At 39.0% G+C, this 24760-nt stretch overlaps 1 protein-coding gene across 1 annotated transcript in view; it reads right to left on the bottom strand.

Annotated features, from left to right (window-relative positions):
* The window catches only part of iars1 (isoleucyl-tRNA synthetase 1), a 57810-nt gene that overhangs the window by 14276 nt on the left and 18774 nt on the right, over positions 1-24760 (bottom strand). The window contains exons 12-25 of the mRNA XM_022192340.2: positions 23684-23775; positions 22097-22195; positions 17519-17645; positions 14730-14803; positions 12583-12777; positions 12195-12281; positions 11532-11615; positions 9121-9265; positions 7331-7451; positions 5250-5341; positions 4777-4854; positions 4131-4252; positions 1716-1818; positions 993-1076 (exon numbers count right to left, since the gene is read on the bottom strand). Coding sequence (XP_022048032.2) covers positions 993-1076; positions 1716-1818; positions 4131-4252; positions 4777-4854; positions 5250-5341; positions 7331-7451; positions 9121-9265; positions 11532-11615; positions 12195-12281; positions 12583-12777; positions 14730-14803; positions 17519-17645; positions 22097-22195; positions 23684-23775 — 1503 coding nt within the window. The remainder of the gene's footprint in view (positions 1-992; positions 1077-1715; positions 1819-4130; positions 4253-4776; positions 4855-5249; positions 5342-7330; positions 7452-9120; positions 9266-11531; positions 11616-12194; positions 12282-12582; positions 12778-14729; positions 14804-17518; positions 17646-22096; positions 22196-23683; positions 23776-24760) is intronic.

Raw genomic sequence — 24760 nt, 5'->3', positions numbered from 1 at the left:
GTGAACCTTAATTCGTAAAAGTTGTGTTCCTCAACGCCATCGTATGGGATTAGAGCTGAAATCAATTTTTCATTTGAGACACACCAGTAATTTCTCAGCTAGGGACACAGAAGAACTTCAAGTGAGGGAGATAGTTACAGCCTTTCCCCAAAGTTGACAGCATTTTTCCTTAAGACTGTAGTGGGAATTGTTGTGTTGTTGGAAAAGTCAAACCCTGTGACAAACAGATACTGCCAGTTTAATGGCTTCCTGCACTTACTGGCTATGATGATTGTTCATTTGAACGTTTGAGTATTCATTTTTCCAGTTCTCTTGAACTACAACAGAATGAATCACACAAACCTGCCTTGCAGTGGAAGCCTTACTGTGGAAAATAAATTCTGTAATTTTGCAGTCGGTATCTATGACAGGAACTACAAGATGAAGCATAACGATGTATATTACTGTCACCACATTATGAAGTACACAGATAAACAGTAATGTAATGTTTCCTGTACTGGCTTAAAAAAACAAAAACAAAATAACATAACACTAGGTTTTGCACTCTGTATTTGATGAGTGTGGCAACTGGGGTAGATCAAATGTGAAATTATTTTCCAAAGCATCTGCTTTACTCCTTTTTTTTAAAAAAGGAAACAAAGAAATTTAAATTCCAGCTGAAGATACACACGGCGTGTAAAGATGCACGCCCTCGGATGTTCATCTTATCTATCAAGTCAGCTTACAGAAGTGGCTTTGGAGAGTAAACATAGTTCTAGAGCATGTTCCTCTTTAAATTATAAATTTAATAGCACAGACCAAAGCATAGCAAAAAAAAAAAAAAAGATTTCAGCAAGAATAAGGACAAAATACATCTTTTGCCATGACAATACTTCTACAGAGTATAAGAAAAAAACTTCTCCAGAGAACAACTAAAGTAACTCAGATTACTCACTTAACCATCAGTTCTCACTGTAAAAGTAACTAAATAATACAACAGTCAGTTTACTTACTTCCAGGATGTATTTCTGCAGGGACTGGATGTCTTTCAGAGCCTCTGCATCCTGGTGAATAACTACCACCTCCTTCAATGGATACTGAAATGCACAGCACAAAGGTAAAATTGTGCACAACGTCAAGTCAGGAATATGACAAGGCAAAACGCAATACAGGTAATGCTGTGTGAAATTTGAAATGATGACTTACAGTATGGATTTTTAATAAGTGCATTTTGTTTGTTGTGCAGAACGATTGATTCCCAAGTTTGAAATAGCAGCTTGACAAAATAAAATTCTAAATAAATAAATACATCTTGGCTCATGGTCTCCTTACTGTGGTGATTTTTAAAAACTGAGCCCCAATCCAGGACTGGAGTCAGACCTGGTACGAAGTATACTCAATTTATGTGGGCCATGTTGTTTGATCCAACAATAAATATGTTTTAATATTTCAAGATATCTGTACACTATGATGGAGCAAGTGTGACTGTGCTTGATTGGGCTCTATTTCAAAACCTCTATTTCAGAGTTTTCTATCACACCACACAAAGGAAGACAGCAGATGATTCTATTCATAAACTATGTGAAATGTGGAAATGCTGGAAAAATCTACTAAGTGAGCCATAAGTTCAGAATGTTGTGTCAAATTTCCAATCTTGTTTCCCAAACAGTGGCTACATTGTACCCTTTGTACTGCAGTATACAGTATGAGCGGGTGAGGTAGAGTTGGTGATGTACCTTGACGGGTAAGGTCTTCCTGTCTCGGATCACTCTGCCCAGCTCAATCACAGACTGCATCTGGCAGACAGCGCTCTCAATACGCTTGTCAATCAAAGTCTCCCTGTAAAACAGAAACACGAGACAAGAAATTTTGAATATCACCACATTAATATTAGTGTTAGCGTGTCCACTCCATCACAAAACTAATGATGAGTGAGTGAATCAGTGCTTGAATGAGTCCTAAATGTTTTGTTTGTACTGGGGTGAAGAGGGATGTAATCTGCTTCTCCGAACTTCATCTGAAACTGTAGCTGGCTGGGCTTTGCTCATTTAACCTAATAGCAGAGGTGCAATATGACCATGGTCCCTTCTAATAATACGAACACCGTATATTCTTGGGGTAATTATTATTATTCTGTATTTTGTAACATTTGGTACAATGTCAAAGCGCAGTTAGGTGAGACACATGCATTTTTACAGTCATTTACTCCCAGTAAATCTCATGTTCTAGTTAATTGCGATTTGGAAATTAAAAAGAACTGTCTATCGAGGAAAATGAATCATAAAGCATGGACGGGCCCAGACCACATATATAAGGAGAGTTCAGAACCATCAGGTTGGCCAAGTTGAGCTCAGGAACATCTACTAATAAGGGACATACAGTCTTCCACCTTTGAATTCAAATTAGAGCTGCACAGCCACTGATAATCACGCGTAACAGCGATATTATCCCAAACTGTCTGCCGGCACACAGGCTGCATGTGTGTACATGCACAATGGCTGTTCATTTAATCGTGCAGTGAGCTTGTCCAAGTGTGCACACAACACTGGAGTAAAATGAGAGGAGAGACACCAGGGACAGCCAATCATTTAATGAGGTGATTGAGGAGCAGCTGTTCCCACTTCCTCATTGGAGGCTGACCTTTGGGAGGAGGTTGAAGGAGTCCCATTCGACAGCAGGAAGGACAAGCGGCTAATAAAGCAGCAGCACTGAGGGCTGCCTAAGTGACAGGGGAGATTATATGAGCCATTACAGAAACTATTTTCCTTTTGCCAAATCTAATAGATATTTAATCATGTCAGAACTTTTGTTATTGTTAAAGACGATAAAATTAAGTTTGAGGAATTGGAAATTCCTCCTAGATATTAAAAAATTGATCAGCCACTAAGCCAGACATTTTATTGAAGTAACTGAAGTGAAGTGAATGAACCAAATTTTGAGTCCAATATTCATTCTGCAGGGCTGACAACCAAGACAGAGTCTATGCAATTCTGTGTGAGTATTTCTAAGTTGCAGAGAATGCACACTTTCCTAATATTCTCTAAAGAGAGAAAGGAAAGTTTGCACCCTGAACGGAAAAGAGATTATGCCAAAGTATGTAATTTTTTCCATCATAGATAACATTGTTGGTGATTGCAGCTAAATCTGTGCCAATGTGGAGAATGCATCAGCTGTGATCTACTTTTATCACATGGAAACATTTGACAGTATAGCAGTCAGTAAAAATTCACTGATGTCTAAAGAAGCAATCAATCCAACAACATAATAATTATTATCACGGAAAGTAATATCATCTAATAAATTACCTACATAAAAATGAGATGGATGGTTTATAAACTAAGACAAATGTAGAAAAAAAAAACCTCAACACAACACGGAGGGAGATCAAGCGGAGGAACAGAAGAAATGAAGACACAAAATGGTTAAGACGGCTATCGAGAAGCCTGACAGTTACCCATAAACCACTATGGACTCTTTTGCATCAAAAGCTCCTACTCGAAGGAGTCCAGAGTGTGATACAGTTGGGGTAAAGTAAGGCCACATACTCCGGCTGAACCTGATTAGGCTCGAGATAAGCAGTGGATATCCTGTGAGAAAAGGAGCTAACGCAAGGGGGGTCGCTGTGTTTGCTGCAGGGGGGGGGTGTAGCAAGAACGGGCATTTAAACCAGATGACCTTGGTTAAATTTACATGGTTAAAAAACTGTTTCAGATAGAATCAAACCTGCTGAAAAGCTCTTAAGAAATCCGAACAAATCTAGGAGAGCTTCTGTAGCTGATGCTGAGAAGGCATCAGGGATCCTCTAAAGAAATAAATAATGAATGCTTGTTATTATTCATTTAAACTTACAGTAACTGGATGTACTTGGGGCTCAGGGAAACAAGCTGTCACCACAACACTAAGATAGCATCACCTTTTACAGGTAATGTAACTGCAAACACTTGTTTTTTAGACCTTTTTTTTCTTTTACTGAAAACAGCCACTGATGAGAGCAATGAGAATAAACCCATAGAGTAAAATGTGATGAGGAATGCTTGTGTTTATAGCATCCATGTGATCAATTGTTAAAAATATTGATGAGGAGCACATCAAGTGGCACAAAAACATAAATTTATCGGACACTAAAGCTTTATTGAATGGAGTTTTCTGACCTGACTTGAGGCAGCATGAGATAGTGGATGCTGCCAGAGTCCTTCTCTTCAACAGAGGCAGGGTCAATGAGGTGGCGCAGATTTTGGTACATCATCTCTGTAATGAAGGGTGTGAAGGGAGCCTGAGGGGAAGGAGGGAAGAAAGCAAGTAGACATGAGGGAGAGAAAGATTATCAGATTCTCTGCGCTGTAGTTAATTCATATTCTCTGACATTATGGTCTAAAAGTCCAAAATATATTTTTCTTTGCTGCATATTTCCATTCAAACAGTGCTTAAGTTCAAACAGAATTGTGCCATTGTGAGGTTACATATAAAGTGATTTTCTCTGCTATTTCAACCACTAATTAATTAATTTGTATACCACACGGCTGATCTGTATTGATCTGGGTTAGGCTAACTGCCTCTTAGCGTGCCTCACGCCTCACATGCAAACATCTTCAATGTGTTATAAATAAAGACTCCTACTGCTCATGCATTATTCAAAGCCATGCCAGCACACAAACACACCTCTTCCATACCAGCATTATGTCTTTGTTTCTTGCACACACAAAAGCAAAACCTCACCACAACAAAATTTCCCCCATACAATCTCTTTTCTCTCTATCAGTTTCTCTCTCTAACACACACACAAACCAAATGACTCACCATCAGCCTGCACATGGAGAACAGAACACTGAAGAGGGTTTCCAGCGCCCACAGGCAGTCCTCAGTGCCACTCTCTCCCTGCAAAGTTCACACACACATCAATAGGTTCTTTCCCCTTGGAACAGTAAAAAGATAAAAATGCCCTCACAGATACCAGCACATGTACCCCCAGTCAAAGTCAACCAAATGTTCAGAAGGAGGGCCTCAAACCGATCATAAATGTTTACAAAAGGAGGATATGATGAAGACTTAACAGTAGCTTGAATCAACACTTTTATTTACCAAATTGATCACTTACTGTAAAAAGCAGTATAATCTATATTTACAGGTCATCTGATATAGATTATTATTAGTGGTAAGTCATTCTTGGGACTCGAGTCTCACATTAATGGTCACTGGCTATCAGCTCTATCTTCTTTACATGACAAGAAAATTAACATTAAATAAGCACAAATGTAAAGCTGTGATCTCACCTTCAGGCGGCGTCTGTTGGTCCTGACGTACCAGTTGGTGAGCATGTCCACAAACTTAACCAGGCGAGGCACAACGGTGTACAGGCGGTAAGCTGCAACCAGAACAACTCTCAGGTCAGTTATACTGGACAGAGAAACAGCAGCAATGGGTTGCAAGTTAGGGTGTATTTTAGGAAATGAAAGAATCATCTTCTTAGCTAAAGTAATGATTAGCTAAGTGTGCATGTGTTGTTGGAACATACACACGTGGACAAAATTGTTGGTACCCCTCAGTTAAAGAAGGAAAAACTCACAATTCTCACTGAAATCACTTGAAACTCACAAAAGTAACAATAAATAAAAATTTATTGAAAATTAAATAATCAAAAACAGCCATTACTTTTGAATTGTTGATTAACATAATTATTTTAAAAAACAAACTAATGAAACAGGCCTGGACAAAAATGATGGTACCTCTATAAAAGATTGAAAACTATTTGACCAGAGTGACATGATTAACTTAGGTGTGTCATTTAATTGACATCACAGGTGTTTCCAAACTCATAATCAGTCAGTCTGCCTATTTAAAGGGAGACAAGTAGTCACCCTGCTGTTTGGTGAAAAGGTGTGTACCACACTGAACATGGACAACAGAAAGCGAAGGAGAGAATTGTCCCAGGACATCCGAAAAAAAAGATAGACAAACATCTTAAAGGTAAAGGCTATAAGACCATCTCTAAACAGCTTGAAGTTCCTGTGACAACAGTGGCTCATATTATTCAGAAGTTCAAGACCCACGGGACAGTAGCCAACCTCCCTGGACGTGGCCGCAAGAGGAAAATTGATGACAAATTGAAGAGACGGATCGTTGGAATTGTATCCAAAGAGCCCAGAGCAACCTCCAAAGAAATTAAAGGTGAACTCCAAGGCCAAGGTACATCAGTGTCAGATCGCACCATTCGTCGTTGTTTGAGCCAAAGTGGACTTCATGGGAGACGACCAAGGAGGACACCACTGCTGAAAAAAACTCATAAAAAAGCCAGACTGGAATTTGCAAAAATGCATGTTGACAAGCCACAAAGCTTCTGGGAGAATGTCCTTTGGACAGATGAGACCAAACTGGAGCTTTTTGGTAAGGCACATCAACTCTATGTTCATAGACTCAAAAACCAAGCATACGAAGAAAAGAACACTGTCCCTACGGTGAAACATGGAGGAGGCTCAGTAATGTTTTGGGGCTGCTTTGCTGCATCTGGCACAGGGTGTCTTGAAAGTGTGCAAGGTACGATGAAATCTGAAGACTATCAAGGCATTCTGGAGAGAAATGTGCTGCCTAGTGTCAGAAAGCTTGGTCTCAGTCGCAGGTCATGGGTCTTCCAACAGGACAACGATCCAAAACACACAGCCAAAAACACCCAAGAATGGCTGAGAGAAAAGCGTTGGACTATTCTAAAGTGGCCTTCTATGAGCCCAGATCTGAATCCCATTGAACATATGTGGAAGGAGCTGAAACATGCCATTTGGAGAAGACACCCATCAAACCTGAGACAACTGGAGCTGTTTGCTCATGAGGAATGGGCCAAAATACCTGTTGACAGCTGCAGAACGCTCATTGACAAATACAGAAATCGTTTAATTGCAGTGATTGCCTCAAAAGGTTGTGCAACAAAATATTAAGTTATGGGTATCATCATTTTTGTCCAGCCCTATTTCATTAGTTTGTTTTTTTTAAAGAATTATGTTAATCAACAATTCAAAAGTAATGGCTGATTTTGATTATTTAATTTTCAATAAATTTTTATATATTGTTACTTTTGTGAGTTTCAAGTGATTTCAGTGAGAATTGTGGGTTTTTCCTTCTTTAACTGAGGGGTACCAACAATTTTGTCCACGTGTGTAAATCTCTGTACAGTCATATTGTAGGGATTCAGCGTCCTTTGGGGCACAAAAGTCCACTGTCAATAATCTACGTAAATGACTACATTTTAGTATGAGGTCTTGCTTTCATGTCATTGATTTCCCGGATAAGTTTCCAGGGCATTAATGTAAGTCGGTGTAAGTGAAGTGGAAACATAGCTGTGTTTCAAGAGTGCCTGACTTACAGTCCATCTCAGCCTTGAAGAACTGGATGAGGGACTGGGTGAAGGACTGAATCCATTGGTCCATGATGTTGTCACTCTGCTTTGCTGTGCTTTCATTGTACAGGAACTGAATCTCATCCTCCTAACACAGGAACGCAAACACGCACAACACAAAAAAAATCATATTAGACAGAAGCATTAACACAAATAAAGCAATTTCATTCAACTTACAACTTGATTTGATAAGAAGAAAAAGGGAACGCAATATCATTGATGCAAAGAAGCTGAAATTGGGGCAAAGATCTCTACCATGTATAAGCAAAAAAGTAGCAGTTTGGACCAGTGCTCACGGATAATGTGTGACATCTACAGGTAAAGAAAGCAACTGCTCCTGCAGTTTTGGTACGTGTGCCACCTACAGGCAAGTGATGTTCTGAATGCAGTTTGTGCTCGCAAATACATACATAGACACAGGCCAAATCCCAATCTCCCCAACCCAAGGCCTAAACACTAATCCCTCACAGACATAACTGACATCACAGCTATGGTGCTTGAGTGTGCAATTTTATTAGGGTTTAAAATGTCATGAAAATAGAGGTATCAGACATACGTCGTTTGGAAAGAATCAGCATAAAAAAAGAGTAAATTATTGTGTTTCATTCTCAGCTTAATTAGTTGCTCAACTGATCACTCTTTATGACATTTACAGCATTCATACATTTTAGCAATTTGCCAAAACAGTATCTGTAATATCGATTACGTCTTCAAAAACTACCATCCTATTATCTTATCATATGGTTTTTAATAAACTTGACAGGAGTGATGACAAAGGAGGGAGGGAGAAAAGGTGACGGAGTTAGAGCGAACAACATGCGAAGCAACAAAAATCTCAAATTGGACATTTCGCAGATCAGGTTGGCTGCCTAAAACCTCTATTCCTCAAGGACAGCCCAATATTAGGCATTTCTGCAGCCCCAAGTAAAACACTGAACTGCAAATTAGTTTTGTTGATCACGTCATCTCATTTTGCCATCTTATTCAGCAATGAATTTTACTTTAATGGCACCCAACTGGAGAACAAGAGCCACCAACTGTGAACCTCAATGTGCCAAATCTTAATCACAGTAGTGAACAGAAATGCAGATAAATTCACATTTTGTTTTGGCTATTTTCTGGAAATTGTGCAAAATTTGGACGCAAACTTGGCTACTAACAGGCCCACATCTGCAGGTCTAAAGTACTGCCATCACTCTTCCAAAGGTTGGATGGTGTGAATCTGTGATTATGGAAAATAACTCGAGAGCTGTCCTTCATCCAGAATTTGCGGCCTGCTAAAGTAAGATTCTCACTGGGTTTTTAGATTCACTCGTACAGGCAGTGGCAGCTGATGAAAGTTTTTTTCTGAGTGGAGCTGTGTCCTATCCAGCCACTCTCAGTAACCAGATCAATGTATCAAACAAATGCAAAGGAATGCAGTTCAATTTTCAAAAGTGCAGGGTAATTTTTTTTATGTGCACAGTGGATCTTGCTTCTGAATTTTTCAAACTGGGCTGAAATACACAGCCATCATTTAACCAATGACACAGGAACATTAAGACTCCACTACTGCAGCTATTACAACATTAATTCATTGAACTAACAACAAATTTCTTTTTGTGCCAACGATTACCAAATAATAAATCATTTAATGTTGCAACAAACTGCTGTATCATCAAGCAGTGCTGTGTTTTTGAAGCAGCAAGGAATAATTGAAGAATCACTGAAGGAATTGTGAAGATAATGACTTTGACCTCGGTTCATTACAAATGTACCTTCTGTAACCTCTGCACATTCTGCACCAGGAAGCGATAGGCGTTATACCACGGCAGGAAGACATCCTTCAACACGTCTCGTACACCCTCCTCTTTGAAACGTAGATTTTCTGCTCTTACTACAGGAGAGTTGATGAGGTACAGCCTACAGAACGAGAGACAGTGAAGGAGACGGTGAGTATGCGAATGTGGCTTGACTCGTGTACATACAGTGTACACGAGTTATGTTTCTGAAGAACGTGAGCTTAAATGTGTGCATGGGATGTGAGAATGAGTGTGTTAACCGTATTGATAGTCTTTGCAACTTCACTCATGCTACCTAAGAATTTGTCATTTCTTCGCAAATTCATTGTTGCATCATACTGATCTATACACCAACATACAGTATGCAGTGCTGATGTAAAGGAGGCAGTCGGCTATATATTACATTAGGCAAAGCAGTGGTTTAATTTATTGTAAACTGCTGATGCATAATTTTCAGTTTCAAGCCACTGTGCAGGATTAGTACTTGTGCCAATACAGTCTATAGCAGCATCTTTGAATCTGCCATTTAATGCCTAAAACATCTGCAGTTTTTCAAGAACTGTACCCTATTGTAGTGTTAGTAAGCAAGCTATCAGAAAAGAGCTGTTAAATTCTGCTCAAAACTGAAGTCATTTCATAACAAACAAGCAGACAAATTACAGTCGGTGCTGTGAGCAAATGTCTTTAATTAACCTTATCAGCTGAACGTAGCATTTCAGCTTCAGTGGTTTGCTCCTCAAGAGAACGCAGATGAACAGACAAAACTTTTTCCAAAACTTTAGTCAAAGACTAACACTATTTTCTTGATGACACTAAGGAAAGACAATCAGACACTTACAGGAAACTATTTTTGAAAAAAGCTGTGAGGCAGGTTGTATTTTGTTAATGTAAAACCACCCAGCTGTCAGACATACTGAATTAGATGAGCTGTAATTAGGCTAAATGTCCACTTTGGATGTGTTCTGTACAGATTCTGAGCCAAAACCTATTTTTTAACCAACAGCAAGCAACATAATGCAAGTTAATTTGTTTCCTCCTTTAAAGCCAAAAAGAAACACTTCTGACAACTAATAAACAAAATAATGCATATCGGTCTAACAGTCTGTGGCAGGCATTAGCACTCTGATGGACAGAAAGGGGTTTTTGATTGTGGAAGCAAGCTAACATGATGCAACTTCATGAAATAGGCCATGAGTGATTTTAATAGCAGCAACTCTGAGACACATTTTTAATAAAATGCAGGATAGGCATAACTATAAATTGCTCAAATATGATGAAAACACAGGGTTGTTAATTCACTTTGGCCTGTCTGTTTCCATTTACCAAATTTTGCTGCAGCCATTTTATGCAGCTCACTTATACTGATCAGTCACAATGTTAAAACATCACAGCCATACACGAGATATTAAAAGAATGTGATTTATCAGATCAGGTCACCTTTTTCCTTTGCTCCACTGTCCAGTTCTGATGCTCACATGCCCACTGTAGGTGCTCACAGTGGTAGGCAACTGTTACAGCAAACTGTGATACACCTCTCTATCACAGTCAGAAATCAGGTTACAGCAACTTGTGCTTTAGTAGGTCTTTTTTGGGATGGAACCACATAGGCCAACCTTTGTTCCCCACACCCGTCAGTGAGTCTTGGCTGCCCATGACCGGGTCAACCATTCATCGGTGGTTAGTCAATGTATTACTTCTGGTTCTAACCTCTCAACAACACCTATCATTTTGAAGATGCTCTGACGCAGTCATCCAGCCACCACAATTTGGCCCTTGTCAAAGTTGCTTAGGCTCTTACACTTGCCCATTTTCCTGCTTCAAACACATCAGCTTCAAGATTGACTGTTCACTCGCTATGTAACACATCCCACTCATTGACAGGTGCCACTGTACCGAGATAATCAGTGTAATTCACTTCACTTTGCTGGCGGTTTTAATGTGGCTGATTGGGGCATAATGGCTATACTCTAAGTAAAGACTTAAGCCAGAAAAGAGAAAATGGAGGCCTTGAATAGAAACAAATTGTCAACCCTTTCTCTGTATTTCAGCAGCTCTCTCCTCATGAGTGTATATGTGAGCATATGGTGCAACTGCATTGTGGTTTATTCATTAGGCCATATGGCCATAGCACTCTTACTGCTCAGGGCAAAGGAGAGAATGTATGAAGAGGGACGTGCATATGCATGTGTATATAAAGTACATGTAAGTGTGTGTATGCCGCACAGAGCACAGAAGAGTGGGACAGTTCCTAGTTAAGTTTGGATTCAACCCTCTTAAGATCATGCTTGCTAATAACATAAGGTAGGTTAGCACACAATCATGCCACCGGCGCACTAGCATGACGCTTCAGAAACACACACTCATTCACATTCAAACACAGAGCTGACCTGAGGGCATCGGCTCCATAGTTCTGCACTATCAGTCCTGGATCTGGGTAGTTCTTCTTGCGCTTGCTCATCTTCTGTCCATCGCTGCAGGAATGAGACAAGCATTAATGCATTAATGCACATACACACGCATGCGTCCACAAAAGTACATGTCGGAAACCATGCACTTGGTATTCAAATTAGTCAAGCCCTTCCAGGTCAGCAGGCCTATGAGCACAGAGCTGCATTTAGACCCCAGGGCCTCCAGGAGGACAAGCAGCCCTGTTGTAGAGCAGCTCTGAGGGCTAAATGTTATCGCACACATACTGCATGACACAGATTATGAGAAAGAGTAAGAGGGGAAGAATGCGCAGGTGGGTATGTGTGATGAAAACAAAAACAAAAACTGTGGTTAAGAGAAGGAGGAAAGCGTCGATTAGTGGAAACAGAAAAATAACATAACTGTAGAACTGCATCAAAAATAGACTGAAAAGACAAGGCTGGCAATACTGTGTGATGTTGAGAAATATTAGCAGACTAACACACTATTGTTTTTTATATTTTCTTAGGATTTTGTGATGAGAGAGTGGGGAAAAAAAAGAGTATTATTCTGTAATGAAAATGAATTCTATTTGCTAATTTAAAAAAATGAAGGAAAGTGGTGTATTGTGTGAATGAACTGACCTTGCAAGCACCAGTCCGTTAACAATGACATTCTTGAAGGGCGGTTTGCCAAACAGCGCTGTGGAGAGCACCAAGAGGGTGTAGAACCTACGGTAGGATTTAAAAACACAATAGACAAGATCAAGGGAATTCCATCATTTATACAGAACAAAGACCTTAAATTTACACAAATCTGAACCTAATTCATCTGCATATCATCACTCGATACTGAACCATTTTGTTAAAAAGTAGAAATTATCACAGCTTTCAGGAACACACATTCCTGCTTATATCAATATTCATCCATTCATGCTCTTTTGTCATCATTTTCTTTATAAAAGGGGCAGGGAAGATATCCACTCCTCATCTGTCCCCCCATTTAACTCCATCTAATTATTTATCAGTTTACCATCCTCTGGTCTGGTCAATGCCTTCAGCGATGAAGTCTGCGGGGAAACTGTCCTCAAACTCCTTCCTGTTTTCAAAGGGGTAGTGAGCCTGGGCGTACGGCATGCTGCCACTTTCAAACCAGCAGTCAAACACCTCCGTGATCCTCCGCAGCAAGCCCTTTCCACAGCGTGACGGGATGGTCAGACTGTCGATGCTGGCCAGAGAAAATGTAGACAGAAACATGGAGAGAAATGGAGTTGCAATTGTTGATACAGATAGAAGCAATAACAGTTTAATTTTATTAGCGTCATGGGGGAGCTTCTTATACATCTGTACACTGTATATATTCACAGGTCTATAGGCTTTGGGCTGCAGCCCAGAACAACGATTTTATAATCTTTCACTGCTGAGAACGAGGTTTAAGAGGAGAAGCGTGTGTCATGTTGTGCTGACATGTACTAGCATAAGCTTAAGTTATAGCTGTGGGTCACACATTTCAGGCACAAGGATATGGAATGATTTACCACATTTACTGACTCGGTCAGATTTGACTCATGAACAATATCAGTTTTTCTATAGAAAACCTACTGAGGATGAGGAAAACAGACGTACATGAATACTGAAGTAAAATGCATCTGATTGTGTGAAATGCCCATAAATAAACCTAGATAAAATGTCTGAAACTTACATAATAATAAAGCAAGAACAAAATATCAAAATAAAATATCCAAAGAAAGTCCATGAAGAGATTTTCCTTTTAACTGAAAAGAATTTCTGCTCAGCGACTACTACTCCTAATTGAAGGAAGGAAGAGCCTTTAGCAAGAATTTTCCAAAAAAGAAGTGACTTCATGAGTACATTTTGAGTAGTTTAATGTGTCATTTTTGCAAGTGGTTATGTAAGCTTTTTCCAAAATGTTCTACAGCACCTGCAGAGCCATTACTGCTAGTAGCGGGCCACTTCACATCTTATACTGAAAACTGATTACAGTGTACCAAGAGAAAATGATACAACTTTTGCACTTATTAAAAGTTTTTCAGCGAAACAATTCTAAAAGTGTGTGCTATGAGCTGGTCACACCAGAGATCAGGAAGAATTTAGGCATTAAATGAAGTAAATCAAATCATTCATGTCAAGTTAAACTTTTGTGAATAATGACACATTGATGCCATTTAAAGAGAAGTCATCTTGATAATATTAACATGACATGGTGCCAGTTAGTGGTCAGCCAGCCAGTCCCAGCACAAGCACCCCTACAAGCCCTGATGATAGAATGTAGATGTAGTAAGCCTATAGCACCACCTATTTTATAAGGACGTATAGATTAGCTTTGTTGTGCTACTTTATGGTGTGGCTATGTCTGTTCAAAGTGGGTGCACAGACATGGATCTTGAGGTGCAATATTAAACCACTGGAATGATCTTTAAAGGTATACTAGTGACAATGACATAAAATCATAATTAAGCATTATTTCAGCTGAGAGAATCTAAAGCCTCAGGGTCCAGCTGCTTATGCAACTTAAACTAATTACTACATAGAGCCTTCCAAGCCAGCTTTGTGTCTTTTATGTAATATCATCTTAAATCATTTGCATATCAGACACTTATGTAAATCATGTGATTTATAGATACTATAAAGCACACGGTTCCCATTTTTTCCCTATATTTGTCATCTTCAGTTATTAAAACACTGCAGATTTTTCAGACATGATTTTAAACATCTGACAGACTGCTATGTACCTAATTAGCTGGTCTTTAATTAGATGAGTCCTTAAAACATTTAGATTACTTTTACAAAGCTTCTCGACCTGAACAGACACCCAAACACAGGAGCTCGGTGAAAGCAACCTCTTCCTCACCCATCAATTAAAGATGGCCAGCTCCATGGAAGTGATTAAAGGTAATTAGCGAATGAAGGGCGGAAGAGTAAAGCGATCTGTGTACCACAACACCCGTCTGTTTCAGGCAGACAGCTCACATCAGAGGAACCAATGTGGATGTAAAATGCAATCCACACACTGACACTATGTCCAATCACAGTCACATGTTGACATTTCTACATGTATACTTTGTGAATATTAGGGCGTCCCACTGTCACAGCAGCAACAGCAGTATATGTTCAATGTACTGTACAGCTCCTAATCTTGGTGGCAGATCAGGGACTCACCTTTCTCGATGCAGATCAGTTACTTTGACTCCGGTCAGCTCCTCCAGTTCGGCCATTGACCCGACACACACCACCTGATGAGAGCACACACACACACACAGTGGAATTTCACCAAGCAATAGCACAAAATAGCATTCAAGGTTATTTTGAAATAAACTATCAGTGCTAAACTATTTTTACGAATTGCGCAACTAGTTGGTCAATATAAGATGACATTACATACAAAACAAAATAACAACTGCACCTTTCAGCGTCTTGAATTTAACAATAACCTGCTTTTCAGTGTTTTCTATAATTACAAATTGTATCTGGGTATTTGCTGGGACAAAGAAGTAACTTTAATAAATCACTCTGGGCTCTTATGTTTCACATTTCTTTCATTATTCTCAGAATTTTAGTCTGTTTTCAATTTCAAAAATTCACAATTGAACATGGCAGCACTATTACCGTCACACTGAGCAGCTACAATAGTAATTAATAATTAAACTTTCCATTGCAGTGGACAAATGTCATTTTTGCTATGATATTGTATTGCAGAAAGCACAATGTGTTATATTTTCAGTGTTCCTTCTGTTTAAAGTAACAGTTAAACAGGAACTTGCAGGTCATTTTAGGGCAGCCATAATGTTCGGGCATAACTAAGTTATGTCCAGTAACTACTATTGGTCATTGCTTTGGTGCACTCGGAGTAAATGTTGTGGTCGAAGTTGTTGAAAACTACACCACAACAGAAACAGAAAGGTTAAAAAGGACAAAAATCCAGACACAACTATTATGCTGACATTATAAAATACACTTAACGGCAATAAATGAACTGTTGTCAACTAGAGTAACGTTGCCTTCACTTCACCTTACAGGCTGCCAGAACAGAGAAGCTTGGATTACAACACACACACACACACACACACACAAACAGTGGAAGTGTGACTTTATTCCTCTGCAAAGGACACCATTACTCCACTATATCTTTGCTGCTGTATTAAAGTGATAATTATGTTGACAATTTCACATTTTGCATCTTTAATGATCAACTATAAGCAACTAAAACACTGTACATTGCAGTACCAACAGGCTGCACACTGTACTGTGTACATCGCACTAGATAAAAGCATCTATTAAACAAAACTGTAATTTATAAACTGTAGTGGGCAAATGCAATTTTTGTACAATAGGCAACTAAATGTGTCCTTCCCTTTTTGTCTGCTGCATATTTTGCCTAAAATACAGCTTAAATTATCTCATAAACTATAGTCTTACTAGTCAATCTGAAGTATGTCATTCATCAACAATTGGAGAATTTACTAGTCTTTTAATAATTTTTTTGCAAAAATATCAAAGAAATCTCCGGTACATCTACCTCTATAATAGTGAATTAAATGTTTCCGGAGTGTTGCATTCTGAACGAAACTTAAAAGTAGGCCTACTTCAACGCACTTCCTGAGTAACTTTACCTTAGAAAGTATGGTAAAGTGTGTTATCTGGTCTCCTCAGAGAGTTAACCTGTAGGCTCTGCTCTAGTTTTACAACACCGCCAGGTAACATGGCCCAGATACAGCTTCATACACCACCGTCAAATACAAAAGAAGACACAGTAAAGCATACCCAGAAATGCAGGGACAGAGAAAGACAGAACAAAAAAAAAAGGATTCTGAGACAGAAATCATACGGTCACGCACGGAGAAACACATAGATAGACACACACTTATAGCTTTAGATTTGGGTGTGCGATTTGCTGCTGAGGGGTGTGTGAGGGAGGCACCAGGGAGTGCAAGTGTTCTGGAAACAGTCACAATGCTATTTCCAGCAAGCAGGTCGCTGGCTGTCCCTCTTTCAGCCAGGGGACCAACACTTCATTTTTCAAATGCTCAAACAACCCAATTCTGACATCTCTATTCAGTTCAGTCTACTTCACACAGTCAGCTGGGTTTGGCAACAAACATCCATAACAAAACGAACATTTACAGTTTGGCTCACTTCTCCACTGTCTGCCTCTTTTTCATTGATTCTCCTCCACCTCTTTCATCACTCATCTTTCTCCCCCTCTTCCTCTTTTTCTTCACTGGCTAATTTATTCTGTCTCCTCCCCTTATTTTCTGTGTCTTCTTTCCTTTAAGCCCCAATAGCTGTTTGTGTTGAAGACCTTTGAAGTTGCCCTAACTGGCATGAAGGGAAACCAAACACATTTTGGTTTCGTGTTTATTTGCTGTATACATTAATGAATCATTCATGTGTTGAGTTTATGGAGGCACTCTATAATGGTGCCTGAGGGGAGCTGGCTCTGACTGCAGTACAGAGTCACACTACACTCTCTGGTTGACACCATGGACACCTCACTCCACCATGCCAGAAAGTCTCTCCTACACAAGCCTCCACATACAGAAATGGGCCAGATATGCTAAATTATGTGAGTGTCAAAAAGAGGTCAGCGAGAAAATTTTTCGCACGGCCAATTTATGAAAAGAACTGGATTTCCGTACTCTTGCAGCAGGCCAATCTTCCTTTGGAAAGACACAAGACATTTCCCCCCAAACTCATTTCTATGGTAAATAAAAGTGAGAGTTACAGAGAGTTCAACTTTTCAATTATGTCCTCTCATGCTTAAGCCTAGACTGAGTTGTGAGAACTGGACACTACACTACAGTCAGCTCCCAAATGTAGGAAATATCCCTATCTTCATATTTGGTCATGCCACAGACAAAGGGCATGATCTCTACATTGTGCAAAGGCACATTAGCAGCATGAAATACTCTATTAAAGCGTAGCAAGTGTGCATTTCCTGTTTTGCTGACCTCCTCAAAGTCATCGCTAACCCAGAGAGGGATCGGCGTGCCCCAGTAGCGATTCCTTGAAATCGCCCAGTCACGTGCGTCTCTCAGCCAGTTCCCGAAACGCTTCTCTCGTACAAATTCTGGAACCCTGCAGAGACAGAGAGATTGCGACAGTGGTTTCAACCATTGGAACAGACAATTCTGGGTGGGTCTAATTTTGCTTTAGACGACAAACAACAAGGATACTGCTGTCGTACTTTGGTTTAGAGCCACAAATACCCTCCACTTCACACAGACACCATTAATCTGAGTTTATGCGGAGCTCAGGAGTCTTTTTTTCTACTCATTTTGCAGAAAGACTACTCAGAGTATGAAAATACAGACCAAGCTGTTAGATTTGCAAAAAACAACCAATCAGAAAACAGTAGGTATGATGTGGCCTGGAATTGTTTAATTTGCTTTTTTCTTCAGATATTCTCAGAAGTATGTACCAGTAATTTCTAACAATATAAACTAACTTGAACCCAGATAAGCAGCAGAAAATAGACAGATTATCACATTTTAAATGATTAATGCACTATAGTTCATGCAAGTTCTTGCTGAAACAGACACTTGTCCAACTAGTGAACTGTAACAAGTAATATCTACAGTGTTTCCTACAAGTTCCACAGCGCAGAATGTCAGAACAATCCCATTTTTAGTGGTGTTAAATCGCTATCGACAACTATTCAAATACTGAACTGTTATGCATCTAACTTTGTGGCCTACAGCGGACAGGGTATTTTGGAGTTTTGCAAATTATATTTTTGCCTTTTGGAATTCTTCTAAAGCCTCTTTCAACAAAACTGAATCCATTGTTAATGAAAACTCAGACTTGCAAATGTTAATGTGCAATATATTTTTTTCAGAAGAACATGTTATTCTTTTATTGCGCTGGCTTCTTTTTCTCTTCTCCCTTATTTTCAGACCTGAAAATAAACCAGAAATTCTCTTTTATAAAGCTCAGCCGCAAAGGTTAACATTCCCTCCAAGGCATCTTCTTCCTTTGCGCCCCTTTTCTGCTCTCTCCTCTTCCTCTTTTGCCTCAGCCAATTTCTAGCTTTAATCCACTATCTCACAATCTCTTCCTCTTTCTATCATTTTTTTTTCTGCCCTCCTCTCTTGCTGTGCCAGGCCGTGTTGCTCAGGAGAACAGTGCAGGGGAGAGTATAAATCGTCGTCAGGATCCACGCGCTAAGCAAAGAGTTCATCAATTCCCATTTGTAGGAGGCATTTCTATTTAGGCCCCTAATATATCAATTTAATGATTTTTTTTCTTCTGCTGCTGCTCACCACCAACCCTCCATCCCCCTAGCCTCGTTCTCTCAGTTGAAGCTAAATGTAGAATTTAAAGTGTGCTGTCTGGTGCTCGAGACATACAGAAGAGTTATTTAACATGTACAGGCTTCTATTATAAGTCGCAGACGACGAGGATGGATTTAAGACAGCGAGACAGAGGGACATAGATTGTGGACAAAAAAAAGGGGATGAAATGGGAGTGTGCATGGTGGGAGGAAGGGAGGTAAGGAGGGTGGGGCGATGAAGAAAAACAGACAAATAAACGAAAGAAACTGCTAAATGACAAAGTACAAACAACTGGATAACTCACTGAATATCTTTACTACCAGCAATTGTCCTATCACAGCTTAGCAACAGTTACTCTGCAGAACAAGTCCGTCCAGATTTGATTCATGTGCATTTTGATGAAGAGCAGATCTATGATTGGTTGTTTCAATCATTTCCAAATCAAAAATAATGCAAATCTGTATTAAATTTACATTAAACCGGACTAAAAGCTGTGAATTTATTTGCTCTAATGTTGCCAGTGTTAGCCTGCTCAGCTAACTAGCTTAACCTGAAGCAGTAACTCAGCGCAGAAGTACTTCCAAGGCCAACTCATATTCAATTACTATCTAGGGTTGTACCTTGTGCAATGAAATAAATTCTTCCATACACACTGTGCACAATGTCTCAACTGTGTGGAAGCTAGAATTGGATGCCACAATATCAGTTTTATATTCTCCTTATACAATGTTTGCAAAGAAAATTAGCTAGTCTTCATTCCAAAAGGTTTCTCTCTCTTCTCATCCAAGTATGTAGACAAAGCAGCACAATATAAAGTCACAAGCAAATTACAGGCTTACATTTTCCTTTCTCATACCTAGAATACCGGTAATGCCTGAAGTCTTTTAGCAAAATACCATGTATAGTATACAGCCAATAGATACACATTTAAGACACGTTTATGAGGTTCTCATTTTAAAACTACCAAGGTTGAAACATTACAATGACAGATTCCAACTAATAAATGTAATGTGAAGCAGTCTTAGCTGATAAAACCTAAACCTAGGATGGTTACACGTGACAACAGGCAAGTTTACTTTCATCTCTAAACTCTGAATGTATAAAATTTTTAAAAAATGAAGAATTTCAAGGGGCAGTGGGAAATGCTTTGTCAATACCCAAGTTTGAAACAATAAAAAAATAAAAGATAAAAATATAATTTGGGAGGAAGACATGCAACCCTGAGTCGATTCAGGATTAGTTGGTCACGACCACGTTTTCTTATCTCTTATTATGGAGAAGTAATGTGCTGAAATTGTGTGACAGTGGCCAAGCTTCTTGCACCTTGAGACTCAAAAGGCACCAGCTCCCCTTTTAGCACTCATTAATTCAGTCGTTAATTTATTCTGACAGACAGGCATCTGGAGAGATCAGAATGAACTCTCTCAGTAGATACTTAGCCAGAGTCTGCACTGCACCATTTGAGTAAAGAGAGATAAAATGAACAAATCACTTTGAGAATATGGTAACTAGCACTCTGGCACTTTGCTTTCTGAAGGTTTTTTTTTTCTTCTTTTTAGTTCCCATCAGCTAATAGGAACTTCACATAGAGGTACTGAACTCTACAAGGATTTTACTTTTATTAGGAAGCTGATGAGCTGGCAACATTCGCCGACAGGCAGACAATCTTCATGGGACTAGAACTCAAGAATGAAAGTGGAGTCTAATCAAAATGAAGAGAAAAACTTGTTTTAACAAAATCAAATCATTAGGGTTGGAGGATAAGCCTAATTAAAAAGCTTCACAAGAGCAACAGCCACAATGTGCAGCCACGCAAACAGAAATGAAACAAATGTGTGTATACATGTATCATTTTTTAAGCTACCTCAAGTACAACAGCTGAATCTGTCTTTGCAAAAAATACAGTAAAGGTTTTGGGTAATTTTAAAGTGATTCTTTAGACAAATAACATAACACTAATACTAACACGCCCACAAATATCTCATGGTCTCTGCCGTGTACTTTCATCTAACTATTTGATGAGTGACAGAAAACTACAATGTTGATTAAAATTTTCAACCAAAAAACAAAAACAAAACAAAAACAGGTTAAATCTAGTCAAAGGAATATTACTCGTTTTCTTTGTTTTTAATCTATGATAATGTCTTCAATAATAAAAATTTAAATCAAAAACATCAATTTTTGCTCTAGGAACCCCAAAGCTATTCTTTTTCTCTGTCAAATATTACTTACTTTTTTTTTGAAAGTACAAAGAGCTGCAAATTAATGAAGGGTAATGAAAAAGCAATAAAAAAATCTCATAAATTTCAGTCCTTTTTATAAATTTAAAATCATACTCTGACATATTGTAAGGTACTTGATCAATAAACATGGCTGTCTGGAGTTTAAGTTTCTAAGTGACTAGAACTTATACGGTCTAAAGGCTGTACCTCAAAAAAACCAGCTGTATTCAGATTATTGCACATATTTTAACAAGGCTGTTACTCAAAGGTATAGTCATTTTCAAGGCTTGCAGTTTGAGGTGTCATTAACTTATATCACACTGCTGGGATGTGTTTCTATAAATTTTTCACACCACCAATGTCAGCAAAGATAGGCAAAATGAGGACTATTGTGTAAGATCGCATACGCTTTGGCTTTGTGTCACTAATAAACTGGCAACTGGGTGTATATAAGACTAGTACCCCTTAGATAAGGACTGTAGCCTTTAAAATAGTGTGTGTGTGTGTTTGTGTCGGCCTCTCTCTGCGTGTGTGCCTGTGCGTCTTCACCTTCCTAGCGGCTAGTCATTCATCTCAGTTTGACAGTCCCATTACCAGAGGCAGCCACTGTGGCTCAGAAAAGAGCACTGGGAGCACCAGGGGTAATACCACTTAGCAAAGCCATCATGCTGATGCTTACTTTTTCTTCTTGTTCTGCCATTGCAATTAGCATCATGGTAATGTTTAACAAAAAAAAAACAATCCAGTGTGCGTCATAATGAAATGAAAGACAAGTCATTGCAACAACTTGCAGTTAAAATCCAATACCTTGCCATTTTAAACTACTATACCCTATGATAGCTGTCCTGCAGAGACAGGCCAACAACTTGATGTAGTAGCGTAGAGTCGTGACTGTAATTGTTCTGGGACTGCATCGGCTGTTCTTCTTGGCTTGAAGAATTTAAGACCAATTGTTTGGCGAGATGTTAATTGGAACCACTTCACCATCACTTAGCTCCAATCTAGTTCTAACTTCTGTCAGAAAATGGCTTACCAGTAACATTTTCCATTGTTGTCCAGGAGTTTCTCCACCATGTTCTCCACTCTGACAAACCAGCTGGGGACAGCTTTGTAGATCAGGGGTGTGTCAGACCTGGAAATACAAGAACGGATTACACAAAACACAAGCCTGCAATATACTGACTTAAACAAAGGAAAGAAAAAGTGATTTATCCAAGTAATTTCAGAAGATTGCAATTCAACAAATTAATAAGAATTTTCATTTATAGAGTAAATTGAAATGTAAGTAAGACTTTGTTGTCTGATGTATATATGCGCACAATACATTTGAAACATTGCTCAATCTACTTACATTTGAGTGATTGGAATGAATCATATTTTGAAACACAGAAGCTCTTATTACTTCACAATAGTTTTTACAAATGTATATTTTATCAAATACTGTCTTATCATTTTGTAGTATTTACCATTAATTTGTTTTAAAAACTGGACAAGTAAAAGTAGTCAATAATAGGTGAAAAATATGTGCATATCAAAGCAAATAATTCTGAATTACAGAAATGCTGAGGGCAGTTTATGAGGGGGAAAAAAATCAGTGAACACACAATGAAATGAAAGATGCATTCTGAATTTGCAAAAAACTCAATTATTCATGTGCACCACTAATCTGCTTTTTAAAGAAACATCTTTTTTTGTCCATTTCATCTAAAATGCTGCTACCTCCATCATGAAGATTCACCTTATAGGCAGTGAGTAGTTAATAACAACAGTTTCATCTCAACACGCCGATGTCTTCCAGTGGCTCAGAGTGCACGTCTCTGCATATTTACTGAGGTTAATTAATCCTGCTCAGGTCAGACTGCAGCTGCTCAAAATGAGAGTGTGATTCAGTCTGCCCTAAAAGTAAGTTTGTGTGTGTTTGCATGTGCCTGATGGTTATGACGTGATGCAGGGCCTAGAGAGGTTGTCACCACGGCGACATTGGCTTTGTGAATTAATTCCGTGCAGAATAGGGCTGCACCTAACGATGCGTCGACGAGTTGTCTGAGCACGATACGTCATCAAAAGCGGAAGTGAGCGCGCAATGCAAAAGAAATTCCCTTCCGACCGGAGCGTGGAACACAGACGAACGTCGTCGCGGCATCGTGCATGTATTATGTATGCACGCTGCAGCACGGATGTCCGCGTTCTATCGTAAACATGGATGTCAGCGTTTACTATACAGCTGTATCCAAACGCGGACGTCCGCGCTGCATCGTGCATAATACATGCACGATGCAGCGCCGATGCATCGTTAGGTGCAGCCCTAGTGCAGAAGCTACAAAACCTCAATCCATTGCACTGATGCTCTTGGATAAGATAGGAACACAGGAGAACTTAAAAGCTCTTCATGAGCATGCCTGCACAGTGCTAAACATTGAATTTGATGTCTTCTACCACATAATAAAGCTGCTGACATTGAAGGTAATATTCAGTTCAGTCAGGCTTAACATCTGCAGCCTCTAACCTTCTTAAACTGTTGTTTCACAGAGCCCACATGGAAGGTTTGCTTGCATGAGTCACATTTACATGGCTTAGAGGTAACCCAAATTTTACAGCTTGAATTATGTGCACATCTCACCTCCAGCAGAAAGGATAATTGTGTTTGAAACTGCTGGCATTGACGAGGCGGCCTTTCTCTTTTAGCCACTTGATGATATTCTTGTCAGCATCCTATAACAGAACAAAACATTAGATTTGAAAATAAATAAATAAAAAATGCAGTACTAGATCCTATCAGGCCATGTTTCACTGTCCTCTGCGGGCAACGTTTCCAACTGACTGGGTGTGGTCAGACATGCTGTGGTGCATCTGTAACTGCGACTGACCATGTGCATTCAAACCCTGGAGTACATAACGACTACAAGGTTAAACCAGTGGAGGTCAGCAAAAGGTTTTCATTTAATGTTAAGCTGTTTTGTAAACAATTGTAAGGCTTACTATTTTTTTGTCTATATAGTTTTTAAAAATCCCAGAAATTTTTCAAAGTACTTTAAAACAGAAAAAAAGAGCTGAAAATGAAATGGTTCCAAGGCTTCGTTTTTAATGAAGTATTCCTGCTAATCTGCCTCACAGTCAAAACGCATCTCATCATATTTTTCACATTATTTTCTATTAACGGACACACTTGAAACTACGCTGGCTCCAAATGTACCTTGTTTGCCGTCAACTGTAATAAATAGATTCTTCATGCAGAAAATGCTCTTTAAGTACACAATTTGCTTTTGATCATGAGTTCTCTTTTGTTTTGACTGCTGCTCATGATCCAGTTCACATTAAATTAAAATCATGTTACCACGTTCTGTCACAAAACGTCAGAACTATGTATTGACCTCAGGCAAAAAATGATTTCATACGACACCAGAACAGAAACAAATGGTGTTTAATTACAGAGAGTCGCTGATGTGCATCTTAAAATATGTCAAAAAGGAAATCAGACAAGTTAAAAATAAGCCTTACAGTAAATTACATAATATTATATCATATTCAGTAAAGAACAGTGGCTTCGACACAATATCCCTGTACATATCCTAACAGCAACCTATTATACGATGTTTACCCAGCAACTGATAAATATCTAAGTTATTTCTTGTCTGCTTTCCCTCTGCCAGCTACAGTTTAAGATTTGTCCTTGTACAATAGCTGAATACCCACATAA

The sequence above is a fragment of the Acanthochromis polyacanthus genome, chromosome 5, assembly GCF_021347895.1.
Source record: "Acanthochromis polyacanthus isolate Apoly-LR-REF ecotype Palm Island chromosome 5, KAUST_Apoly_ChrSc, whole genome shotgun sequence".
NCBI classification, from domain to species: domain Eukaryota; kingdom Metazoa; phylum Chordata; class Actinopteri; family Pomacentridae; genus Acanthochromis; species Acanthochromis polyacanthus.
Note: the sequence above shows the minus strand (reverse complement) of the source record. Positions and strands in the feature narration are given on the sequence as shown.